This window comes from Periplaneta americana, chromosome 12, assembly GCF_040183065.1.
Source record: "Periplaneta americana isolate PAMFEO1 chromosome 12, P.americana_PAMFEO1_priV1, whole genome shotgun sequence".
NCBI classification, from domain to species: Eukaryota; Metazoa; Arthropoda; class Insecta; order Blattodea; family Blattidae; genus Periplaneta; species Periplaneta americana.
This window is the reverse complement of record NC_091128.1, coordinates 107,908,100-107,921,333: the sequence shown is the minus strand read 5'-3', so window position 1 is coordinate 107,921,333 and position 13,234 is coordinate 107,908,100. Positions and strand designations below refer to the sequence as shown.

At 34.6% G+C, this 13,234-nt stretch overlaps 1 protein-coding gene across 1 annotated transcript; it reads left to right on the top strand.

Annotated features, from left to right (window-relative positions):
• Positions 1 to 3,567: 3,567 nt before the first annotated feature.
• Positions 3,568 to 11,045, top strand: LOC138710784 (turripeptide Lol9.1-like). The gene is made up of 3 exons (XM_069841892.1): positions 3,568 to 3,721; positions 9,532 to 9,693; positions 10,676 to 11,045. Exons 1-3 carry the CDS (start codon positions 3,697 to 3,699, stop codon positions 10,855 to 10,857), a joined length of 369 nt encoding a protein of 122 aa, XP_069697993.1. The 5' UTR covers positions 3,568 to 3,696; the 3' UTR covers positions 10,858 to 11,045.
• Positions 11,046 to 13,234: the final 2,189 nt, after the last annotated feature.

The window sequence follows — 13,234 nt, the reverse complement described above, 5'->3', positions numbered from 1 at the left end:
ATAGCGAGTAATCTATTGAAATTGTTGTAGTTTCGACTGCTGACGTAGCCCATTTCGAAAGCCATTAGAAAATAAGCTGGTATAATTCATGTTCTGGGAATAATAAGTTAATTAAGTAGTAAAATATCGCTGCAATCGAAAAGCATTGGGAATAAATTTGAATAAGGAACAGAAAAAAAAAGTTTCCTTCCCAGGCAGGATACGAAACACGAAAGTTTTAGTTACCAGTCTATCGTGCTGTCACTGTGAACAAGGCTCTGAAATCAGCTGGAAGGGTCGATCCGGTTTTTTTGCCACTACTGTACATTGATGAAACATTTATAGTAGGCCTATTATGTACAGTGTTGCTTACTGTAATGAAAAAGTATTTTATTTCACAATACTATCACCTATTTATCTTATACATATTGTTTGATCAATATAAGCCTACATTCTTTATGATAATGTAAATAGTAACAGCTCATTTTAGTGTAGGCCTACATAATGTAAATCTGCTGTCAGACATTGACTACTTTCAAAACCCGATTGCCAAGAAGACTGTTTTTCGTCTCTAGAATATGTTCTTTCTTCAAATATTTTTGAATTTCAAATTTCAAATGTTTACTTCAAATTTCAAATGCATCGGAAGATGCTATAAACGACCAAGTACAAATTTATAATAATACAGAACAGAACATATAATACAGAATAATACATCAGACTACAGAATATAGTTACAACAATAGAAATAGAAATAAAACAATACAATTCAATATAAAAAGAGAGAATACAATAATAGTAACAAAATTTGAGGACCGAATGAGCAGCGCTCGTGTTCGGTTGCAGTTCAGATATATTATTAAATATAAGAAGAATATAGGAAATAAAATATTTGTAGAATATTATTTTTATTTTTAATATATCAATTTTATTGTCCTTCATTATGTTTATCATTTCTTTGATACAAATTTTGTTTAACGTGTAAGAGTTAAGCCATAGGGCCTTTTAACACTTGAACTGACGACTTGACAAGCATTCTTTTTGTTCTCCCAGAGAAATTGTTTATATTTTTCAGTCCCCCTCTATGGATAGTCGCAAAACCTATCGTTTCTCGATACTTATGATTGGGGTTCTGGCTGTTATGCATCAATTAGTGAAATATGCACTTTAGATAGCGCTGACCCCGGCAATTGGCCACATCCAATTCAGGACAAGGAAATGCTGCAAATTGTCGAAAAAGGACCCGTTCGAGAAGAAAATGCTGTGTTTCCATTGAACGTCAATAAGAGATACTTTTCACTTATCCATTATTTCAGGATTTTAACCAATAGCTTATATATTCTAAAAATCGAGATAGCGTATACTGTTTTGCTTGCAGACTTTTTTCGACCTTAATGACAGCATTACCTCCTCAGGGGTCTAGCGACTGGAAAAATCTTAGTAGTCGTCTAAAATCCCATGAAAATAGTTGAGAACACATGAGTTGTACCTTAAAATGAATAGAAATAGAAAGAAGATTAACGAAAGGGAAAAGAATCGATAATACTGTTGAACAACAAATACGACAAGGAAAAAAGAAGTGGATCGACACAACAGTAATTCTATTTTTAGCTACCCATAATATGGTTTTAAGAGGTCATAGAGATAATTTAAGTCACAGTTTAAGTGGCAATTTTTTAGACTTGGTTAAGTTTACTGCCAAATTCGATCCCACACTTCTTTGGCCTTTTCATGGTCCTTGTTGTCTTTGTCGTGGTTCTTACAATGTTCCTTGCTGTCTTTTCCGTGGGTCTACATTTGTCATTTCAAAATTAATATCGTTCTTCCTCTTCGGAGAATGACTTTCGTGTTAAACGGTATATTTCAAGCTTTCATAAAAGGTAAACTATCAAAGACGTAAAAAGAGACCCACACCAGAAACAGACAGACAACTGATAACATTTTGCATTGGTACTTTTGAGTGGGATGAAAATAGGTCTACGCATGCAAGACCAGATGTCTTCCTGGCTACGTCGATATCGTGTGAACCGTACTGTAGAACTTTAACTTTCGACGACCAAGAGTCGTCTCACTCTTTTTTGGGGGGACCTGTACATATGTATAAGCCAGAACTTTAATCAAAGGCAACATAATATGGTAAAGAGAATAAAATTTTCGAAAACATTTATACAAAATGTTTAAACTTTAATTGATGTGTACATAAATACAGTGCATATATTTTGTTTTTCCATGCTCGCACGTGGGCAGCTGAGCTATTCTCAGCAGTTTTCGCTCTTATTTCCGCGAGCTTGGAAAGATAAAATGCACTATATTTCAATGTTATATTATAGATATTTACGTTACAAGTGGAATGAGAGCATTGTTAATATACGCGTGTGAAAGTTTGCACGACGAGTGCTTGGCATGAGTCGTGTAACCACACAGGTATATTAACAGGGCGTTATCACACATGTATTGTATACAATACTTTGTCTACACCCGTTAAATAATAAGGAAAAATAATTTAATGTTTGAAAACTGTATTCGTTTATTTACTTATTTCTTTCTTTCTTTATTTGTGAGAAGCAGAAAATTGAAGCTAACTGTCTAGGCAGCAGTTGAAATAATGTATTGTGACGCTATACATCCATGACAATATCTATGTTACTATAACAAAAGTTTGTTTTCACTGCAAATTTGCAGACCTTAATATGTAAATTATAATATTAGTGGTTCTTAAATTCTTAAAGTTTGGCTTCAGATATTGAAGAGCAAGCTTTAAAACCCATATTCAGATAAAATTATTGTTGTTATTAGGTTGTAATATTATGTCATCCTTACTTTGTTTCAATACATTATGAAATATACTTGATGCTATCATTCATTCCTGAAAACGAGTGGGATTAGAAAAACGAGTATGGTAATGAACTCCTCCTACTTAAAATGAATGGAATAAGACTCTATTACGTTAAGGGGATAGATAAAATATATTAGCATGGTAATTCTTGACGTTATCTCACTACTCATTAATTCTGTCGTTGTCGTTATCAACACCATTTCTATGAAAATAACAGAGCTTTCAGGTTCGTAAAAACGTCCATTTCGAGCCATGAATATAACAATGGTCAAATGTCATTGTCAGATTTGATCAAGGTTGTTACCTATTAACAGTTTTTAAAAGAATAAATAATTTAGAAAAATATATGTCAGAAAGACGAAGTAGACACATATAAGAGCGCTGAGAAGAGAAAAATTGAAACAATTAGTAGAGAACAGAATCTCTTCCTCATGGCATCATTTGGTTAACATTAAGTTGTTTTGGACTTTGAGGAGTTTACACGTACCCAACATTCCACCAGTTTTTTCTTCGGGAGAAGCCACCTTCCAGGGATTTTGAACGTTTTTGGATGAGGGAAACTTACAATCGTCCGCCTCTGTACGTACGACTAAACCGTGCTGTGCAACCCTGAGATTCATGCCTGGCGGTGGAAATAATGTTGACGAAAGCTTCTGTACGAGCAGAAACAACGAGTCTGATACATCCCAATGACGACCTTTGCGAATTTTCATGTCACGTTTCTGTTACATAACATCCAGGATATACCTGACCACAAGGAAAGATAAAAATAAACATATACAATTCCGTCATTCAGGGACGCGAGTCGCCATTAACGATAAAGATTCTTCTCTGTTCAGACGTTGTCCTCCTATTGCTCCAAGACAAAAGAACTCGACATTATGAAGCTAGCTACTGCTTTGACATGTGAGTACAAATTCGAAAGCTGTACGTTCTTGCATATCGATGGCTTAGTGTACAGATATTGTATGTCCATTTCTGGACAAAATTGAGATACAGTGATATACTGATAGTATGAGGCTAAATTTTCATTCTGCACAAGTATTGTATTGTATTAGACATTATTAATATAAAAATTATATTTTTCTGCGGTATTTATTTAAGATGTATACAACAGAAAATACTTCTTTCAAGGTTCTCAAAAGTTAGAGAAATTGGACATACAATATTTGTGCTCTAAATCATCGATATTAATTTAGAATATCTCTGGTGACGAAGGGAATATTGCATTAGGCTACAGAAAGAAGTGAATCCCAAATTTGTGAAGTTAACCTGTACTTTTAAACTCCTCTAAATCTACACTAGTGAATTAAATTAAAACATTTTCTGTTGTGTAATGAAGTTAATTTAGTAGAAATACAAACTGTATTAGTGTTTTTCTTCATACTATAACAATTAATACATCTTGATGACACAACTTTTAACACTACATCACTTCGGAATATGTATTATATGTCTTTCTTATGTTAAATTCTATCGTACCTGGTTAACATGTTTCGGTCTGTTATTGACCTTCTTCAGAACTGGTTGTTGCTGGTCTTGGCGTCTTTTGTTTTGTTCCCTGTGGGGGATGTGTTTGTGTAGAGTAATGTGAAGTCAAAGAGTGTGTGTGTTCTAAAATTGAGTTGTGTGTTGAGAATTTCATTTGGGTGTGTTTTTGTGTGTCTGTATATTTCGTATTGTTCTAGTGTGTTTAGTTTCTGGCTTTTTGGTTGAATGTGTAGAATTTCCATGTCTGTGTTGATGTCTCTGTAGGTGTGGTTAGCATTTGTGATGTGTTCTGCATATGTGGACATGGAAATTCTACACATCCGAAAAAAACACATTAATTCCATAAGCAAACGTCGTATTATGATACGAGGACGCTTATACTTATATGTAATAAAACTTTTTGCACGATCGTGTTTTTTGTTGTATTTACAGCTATTGTTGTTAGACCTTGAACATTAGAATTCCCACATAGAAACTTGTTGCTAGAGAAACCATTCTTCATAACATAAAACTATACTGAGATAGACCCATTACAGTGCACTTATTGTTACTTAGTTATCATTACCCAAATTTGTGAAGTTAATACTGTGGGAAAAAACCTGTACTTTTAAACTTCTCTAAATCTGCACTAGTGAATTAAAATAAAACATTTTCTGTTGTGTAATGAAGTTAATTTAGTAGAAATACAAACTGTAGCAGTGATTTTCTTGATACTATAATAGTACATTATGCAACGAGCCTATAATGAAGGTAATTAAGAAGCGAGTATGGATATTTATGAAACGAGCGCAAGCGAGTTTCATAATTTTCATACGAACTTCTTAATTACCATTATAGGAGAGTTTCATACGACTTTTTATGCTCGACCATATTTCTAACTTGATATTATTAATTTTCTTTGTATCTGACCTTGGCCAATGTCCCTATGTTGTGAGATGTGCGCAGACGCGAAAGTATTGATTTTTTTCGAGAAACAGATGTTCACATTGACCTTGCTAGGCCATAAGAACCTACAGAGATAACATTGAAATAAAATTAGACATTGAAAAACGAGATGATAAATTGAATTTATTTGAATATTATTTACAACTAACGCTAATTATTATAGTAACAGAACATAACCTTTTGCGACAGTATTGGATTTCCAGCCTCCGTGACTTTTCGCTAATTCTCTTTCGATTGCATATCCGAGAATAATCGATACTTGCGGTTTTATAACGGTAGAAAGCTGACCTGTCATTGGCTGAACAGTTGTAACCTGAGTCGTCATTGGCTGAAAAACCTGACATTTAAAGAGTAGATGTACTTTAATGACATACATTAAAGGTCTGCTACCAGGTGTATAATTACTACATTTCGGCATGGTCGAGCATAAAAATTAATTCCGTAAGCGAAAGTCTTATTATGATACTTAACACAGCATTGAGGAAACGTTATAGTAAAATGTGAGTATAATGAAATTCTGTGGATAGTGAAATTAGTTTTGTTGTATTGAAATGTTGTTGAAATGAACAAACACAAATTAATAACATAACAATAAAACATTGAAACCATGCAGCGAAATAATACACGTTGGAAGTGTAGGAGCTGATAGAATATTTCTCCACTACATCGGAATACTTCTGGTTTTTGTCTACTACTCCTAAATTGCGGTGGTTGTCACCAAGCTGTCCGCGTTGGAGTTCCGGTCACGCTTGGGATTTTTCATTGATAAGTCCATAGTGACACTTGGGGCGAAAAAGGTCGCAGCTGGGGTTTTTATCGTGATTCTCCCGTTTCCCCACGTTTCCGTCAACATTTCTCCATTCCGTGATCATTCCATAGCATTCCCCGAACGCCGGCTGGAGACGCACGGAGGGGGCTGGCCTAGGGACGAATGGAATTGCCTGCTCGAAACCTGGATACACAGCGAACCTTAGTGTAGTAAGTCGGTGTGGGTTTGAGGATGAGCTTAGCTTGAGCGTTAGCGCAATAGATATTGAATGGTCACAGTGCTGGCACAGTCTAGTATATAAGTCACGAATCTCAATACGTAGTAAACATGCATCCATAGATAGTTGCTAATCACTAGGATCGCTATAAAAAAATCGACTCATTACAGACAATGCGAAATAGTACCGGCACAGTCTAACGTTCCCAGCACTCTCACAACTCAATCTTCGTGACTGTGTATACTAGACTGTGGTGCTGGGTCGTAGTGCCCACCTCCCGTAATTCAGTTCAACTATTTCTAAAACTTCATTTGTTTATTTTCCACTTTAAAGAGAACTGTTTGCATTCTCTCTTTGTTGCTGCGTTGATTAACATGTTTTACATATGGATATTCTCTGTTCACTGACATATCGGTTAATTAGACAACGGGTACAATACATTTTAGAAAACAAAGCCATTGCAAGTTTATCTGACAAGACACTAAATGTCCGGTGTATGTAAAAGTCTAAAACTGTCTTTTAACGGTATATTTAATATTTTCTTCAGCACGTGGTCAAGATATAAATGCTCACTATAGTAGGCCTACACACCTATGTTCGATTGGTACCATTTCATTTGTGACAAGAGACGCTTTTAGAATACTGGCTTAGGCGAGGAAATACCGTTGAGAGAGCAGGGGTGAACAACTCACTTACTGAATTGGATGTATTTTCGAAGTTAAGTAGAGGCAAATGCACAATATGGATTCGCTCAATATTTGGAATGGAATTTTGGGAGGGGGGCACTATGACCCAGCACTGCGACGTTTCATGTTCTGTTGCGCTAACCCTAAAGCTAGACGTAATCCCAAACCCACACCAGCTGTTTACACTAAGGTTTGCTGCGTACCCAAGTTTCGAGCAGGCAATCCCCTCTTGTCCCTAGGCCAGCCCCCTCCGTGCGTCGCAGGCCGGCGTTAGGGGAATGCTATCGAATGGATAAATGTTGACGGAATGATGTAGATGCCTAATATGGGGAAACGGGAGAACTCCGAGGAAAATCCAAACTGCGACCTTGTCTGCCATAAGTATCGCTATGGATACTTCAATGAAAAATTCCAGACCTAACCGGGACCGCCTGCGTGACAGGTTGAAGGTCTGACCATCGCAGGCGTTTCCCTCTATTTTAGTGAATGAACATTTTTTTCTTTTCGTTGTAAGGGACTTTTCGTAATACCACTGATCGTACAAATTGAATTATTTACTATTACACCTTATGGAGACATGACGGGGATTACGATGTTTTTCGTTGAACAGAAAAATTTATTAAAGTGGTGTTCGTTATATCGACAGTTGACTGCACATACTTCTGTTTATTCCAGAAGTTCTTGCAAACATAGACAAAAATATGTTTTTATTTTAAATCTCAATCTTAGTTGTAAGTGAATATCTGTTAATTATAATTAATAAAAATTACCAATCATACTGACCAGTCTTCGTCAGGCCACTTAAACTTTTCTCACTCATTACGTTTCGCAAACATCACGTTCCATTAATCAACAATAAATTATTCCTTAATTCAGACAACAAAGCGACATATCCTACGTACTTTTTCTGATGTCCTAACTACAATCCAGTCAACTGTTAAATGTTAGGAACCAAATCTTCTATAGTAATGTTACAAGAGGTCTGAGATTTTCCAGATAAATCCACTCGCGCCCGATAAAGCTCAGACTTCGAGTGACATTTATTAGGAATATTCGTGAATGTAATAAAAAATGTAAATAATATATCCCTAAAATTCGCGCATAAAATGTTAATAATTGTAAATATTCACTCTGCTCGTTTTTCAAATTTTTCCTCGATTTTGTAAACAGCACTTCCCAACCTTGTATCGTTATATACTATTCCAGCCTGGGGATGGTTTCACATAGTTGCAAATTTTTTACTATTCGGAATATACCGTATATAATCGAATAATCGCCGCACCCTAATTTTATGAAAAGAAATCTTGACAAAATATTTTTTTCTTCACTTTTATCACAAATAATAATTGTTACATGATATATTTGTTATATTGATCATGTTGCAACACAATCCATCATCTGCAATAAAAGAAAAATAATTTTAATTTTGCGTCTTGCATGAGTAAGAACAGCAAAATATTGACAAAAATTAACTTATCTCATTCATCATCACTTTCGTCGTCGTTGGCAAAAGAGCTGTTGGCGTCGGAATCGTCATTGTCGCCATCTTTATATGCAATTTTTCTTTCGCAGTGAAAGATCTATAGCTAGTGCGAACTTCTTGAAGCCATGATAACACCTACTGAACCGATCGCACCTGACTCAACTCTTCCCACTACTAACCCACGCCACCACCCGCAATACCACTTCAAGGTCAAGGTACCAACCTTGGCGCAAATAATACCCGCACCTCAATTTCCAGATGCCAATTTTTGCAAAAAAATGTGCGGAGATTATTCGAGCATTTACGGTAAATAAGAACAATTAATACATTTTTCTTCGTTTTTATTAATTTATATGACTGGAATTTCATTTATTACAAATACATAAATATTAGCTACTTTATAAATACAAAGTATTTTACCATTATAAGCGAAAAATGTATTAAGTCTCTCTAATCTCATATATTCCGAGGATATTTCGCAGGAATAGTAATGGTAATGGTGATTGTATGTGTGACGTTCATGTAACATCAAAGAGAGAACGATAACATGAAAATAAAATATTAGAAAAAAGAAATTAAGGTACCGATAAAGATATTTCTTTAAACGCTTCGTTTCATCTATATTCAGAGACGGTAGTATGATCATTTCGTGATAATGGAGCAGCGATGGAATGGTAATGACAGAAGTAACCAAAGATATTTGTAGAAAATCTGCACCACAGCCGCTTTGTCTACAAAAAATCTCGTACGAACTGCGAGAATTAAACAGCAGTTCCTTTGATGAGAAACAATAAACTAACTGAAGTACACCATGCTGGGCTTTTTCATCATGGATGTTATAAAACATAACGGAAATCGAATCCTAGTTTCTTTGGTGAATGTCTCTTCTTTTATAGGTGGAGTAAGGAAATTTTTCTAGTCATTAATAAAATTAAAATTAGGGATTTTTATGCTATCTGATAGATCCTCTAAGTGAAAATGATTCCGAAGTGTAGAGCTGATCGCCCAGATTATTTCAGGCCGCGCGGTAGAAGGAATTAAGAATTATCTTTCCATGTGCACTGTATGACTTCATTATCGCGTTATTCTGACAATCTCTTAATCGGTAACGTAACTGTGTTTCAGTCCTCGTTCTTGCAGTATTAGCATCTGCTCAGCAACCCGAAAAGGACTGTTCACACACTCATTTCACACCCTTCAGCGTACACAAGGAGATCTGTGGTTCAGATGGAAAGACGTACATCAACCAGCCACACTTGGATTACGAGAACTGCATCAACGACAAACGTAAGATGTTTATATCTTTCACTTACTCTAATAGAACTATAAAATAATCACATTATTATTATTATTATTATTATTATTATTATTATTATTATCAGCATCATCATCATTAATTTATTGTAATTGCTTTTATGTGTAATAATTATTTTATGCACTTTTATTGTAATTTTGTCATTATTAATTTTGCCATATTGTAATTAGCCTACGCTTTGTGCTGAACTGCTATTGGTCTCTGGCTGTTGTACAGCAAAATAAACAAACAAACAAACAAACAAATATACATACATACATACATACATACATACATACAAATAAAATAAACAAACAAATAAATAAACAAGCAAGTAAACAAATAGATAAATAAGTTAATAGATAAATAGATAAAAATGAGTAAACAAATGAATAAATGATTAAATGAGTGAGCGAGTGAGTAAATAAGTAACTAAGGAACTAAGTAAGTAAATAAGTAAATAAATAAAATAAATAACTACATAAATAAGTAAATAGATAAATAGGTAAATAAATAGATAAATAAAGAATAAATGATTAAATGAGTGAGTAAGTAACTAAGTAAATAAGTAAATAAATACATTTTGATGCATATTTCGTAATTCTTGCGATAAAGGGGGTATATTTCGTGGTTATTAACATATTTCGAATATGATCCAAATTTCGCTCTATTTTGCTTAAATGTGACATTTTAATTATCTAGGACAGTAAATGTAGCAAAGAAATTAATTTGGGAAAAATTTCGCATGTATCGCTATTACCAAAAAATACGGCCCTACTCGTTATTCAAAATTCTCATACGGCTATCGAAAATATTTATACGACATTAATTGCATTAAACATAGAAATGTATTGAAAAGCTAATAGTCATGTCTGAGATACAAAGTTGGTGCGTTATAACTACAGAGTCGTTAAGCTAGTTTAACTGATAGGTGTTTGTGTGATGGAACCTGTATTGCTTTATTTACAATTTCAGACGTCACAGTCGTGAGGGAAGGCTGGTGCGACGTGGAAGAAGGAAAACGTGTCCAAGAAGAACATCGAAAATTCATGGCAGAGTACGCAAAACAGATTAAGCAGGCGCTCAAAGAAGGACGGACACCAAATTACATTGCCGATGCACCCATGCCAGACCTGGACAACTACCCCGATGTGTAGAAATAAGGACACCTCATTGCTTCTGATTGTAGATTTTTAAATGATTTTGTATCAGTTAACAGTAAAGAGTTAATCCTAATACCAATACAAATAATACTTCGCCACATTGGTTTGCAGAATATGTAAATTTATATCGCATGTGGAAAAAAGTGAGCTTTGATTCAAAATAAAATAAATTGTAATATAAAGTTTTATTTATATACGAAGTGCCTAGAAGCAAAGTCAGCAATCTCCACTTTGGAAAATTTTGCAGTAGAAGCAAAAAACTTTATGAGGTGTTCAGTGAACGACAATTCCATCATAAACTATTTTCATATGTAAATAGACATCGGAAAAGCAATTTTACATAGTATCTTTACTTCAAAGTAACTGTGGAACAATATATTAAAGCTTTTAATATGGAGATTGCTGTTTTTGCTTCTCAGATGTGGATATTACAGTCTTTGCATGTAAGATGAGGAAGATTGCCAGGTTTTATTGCAGATTTCAGAAGTCATGTGTAATTATCAAATTTAATTCTGAATTATAAACATTATTTTAGGGATAACAAAGCAAACAATTTTTTTTCACAATATTCAACACTTGAAAAGTCTTATTGTTCACCTTGCTACACACACAATCCTGGAGATTCTTCCATGAGTTCACACGCACAGTCATTAGTGCCTACCTCATTAGATAAGTCCAATGTATCAACATTGTCAATTAGTGGCTTGTAAAAATCCAATTTTGCGTTCTGACGCCAGTTCTCACTGAAGTGGATTTGAAGCAGTCGTTTGACATCAGAAATGTTCTTAGGATGCACAAGATTTGGTTGTAGAGGTGGAATATGTTTTGGAACCATTCATTGTACATTCGGTGAAGTAGTGCAATATTCAATTGAGATGGCAAATATTTTCTCCCTCTTGGTGAATGGCAGTAGTGAAGTTCAGAGATGATAGGAATTTTATCACAGCCACTTCTCAGGTTGAGATTTCCTTTTCCTTGCTTTGGAAGACGAGACTGGTGTTATTTTCTCTATACTATTCATTTTACTGGAAATTTTATGATAGCTGTATTTAGTAAAACAAAATAATTTAGTTTACTTTTACTTCAGAAAAATAGAACTGACACTGTAATAACCATAATAACAATGAGAAAAAGGAAAGAAGACAGCTGACGGTCACATGACCAAATTGGCCAGTGTGGATATTGCTGGCTTTGCTTCTCAGATTGTAAAATTTGAGCATGGAGATTGCTGCCTTTGCTTCTAAGCCCGGTTTTCAATATGAAAATTAAACCATTTACAGCTGCTTTTGCTTCACATAACCTATGGAGATTGCTAGAAAACACCAAGAAGAATCCAATGCTGCCATAATATGTTTCTAAAAAAAGTGGAGATTGCTGACTTTGCTTCTAGGCACCTCAAATACGGTATGCGGCAAAACGATACTGAAATTATTGCTCATCTGCTGTCCACGTTTCCCCAACAACGAAGTACTGTTTATTTATTGTATATAATAGTTGGACATAATATTGTGAATTCAGTGTAGTGTTGGTTTCTGCAATAATTATGGTTCTCACAACAGAGGAGAAGGTGTTTACTATCGAGCATTAATTCCGGTCATACGGAATGGGGCGTCAGAATGGCCGAGCTTGCTCCACGTTAAAGAGTAGTACCAGGAGCGATTAAACAATGCGGCACCAAATAGCACAGCAATGTTAGCTGTCGTCGAGAAGTTCCGACGTACGCGATCAGTCTTATAATATCACCTTGCATGCTATAATGACATCAGAGTTGTTCGTAATTTCAGTACTCCGTATGACCGGAAATAATGCTCGACAATAAACATCTTCTCCTCTGTTCTGAAAACCATAATTGCAGCACTAACTCCAACACTGAATATACAATATGTCAAACTATCATATAAAATAAATAAATACTTGGTTTCTGGGGAAACAGGGACTGCAGATGAGTGATAATTTCGGTGTTTGTTGTTTTGCTGCATACGATACGTAGCATGCTAGATTTATTGTTATCCAAACAGCTAAAACGTCAGTTTATCACACCAGAGATCCGCGTCACAAATCTTTACCAATAAATTAGTTAAAGCTACTACTACTACTAGGTATAGGCCTACTACTATTTTACTTATCCATTTAATCTGGGAGTTAAGGCCATCAGATCATCTCTGCCACACCACCAAAAATACAAATACAAAAGAAAATAGTAATAATAGTAATAGTAATAATAATAATACTAATAATAATAATAATAATAATAATAATAATAATAATAATAATAATGTAGAGAGAAGAAGTAATTAAATAAGAAAAAGAAATTAAAGTACAAATACAAAAAATACAAATGCAAAAAGAGGAGAGGAATAAAATACAAGTA

Excerpts from the sequence above, each read along its gene's own strand:
- LOC138710784 (XM_069841892.1), top strand. The coding sequence starts at position 3,697 with ATGAAGCTAGCTACTGCTTTGACAT. Across the intron at positions 3,722-9,531 it reads GCTAGCTACTGCTTTGACAT|TCCTCGTTCTTGCAGTATTA; the intron begins GTGAGTACAAAT and ends ACTGTGTTTCAG. Across the intron at positions 9,694-10,675 it reads GAACTGCATCAACGACAAAC|ACGTCACAGTCGTGAGGGAA; the intron begins GTAAGATGTTTA and ends TTACAATTTCAG.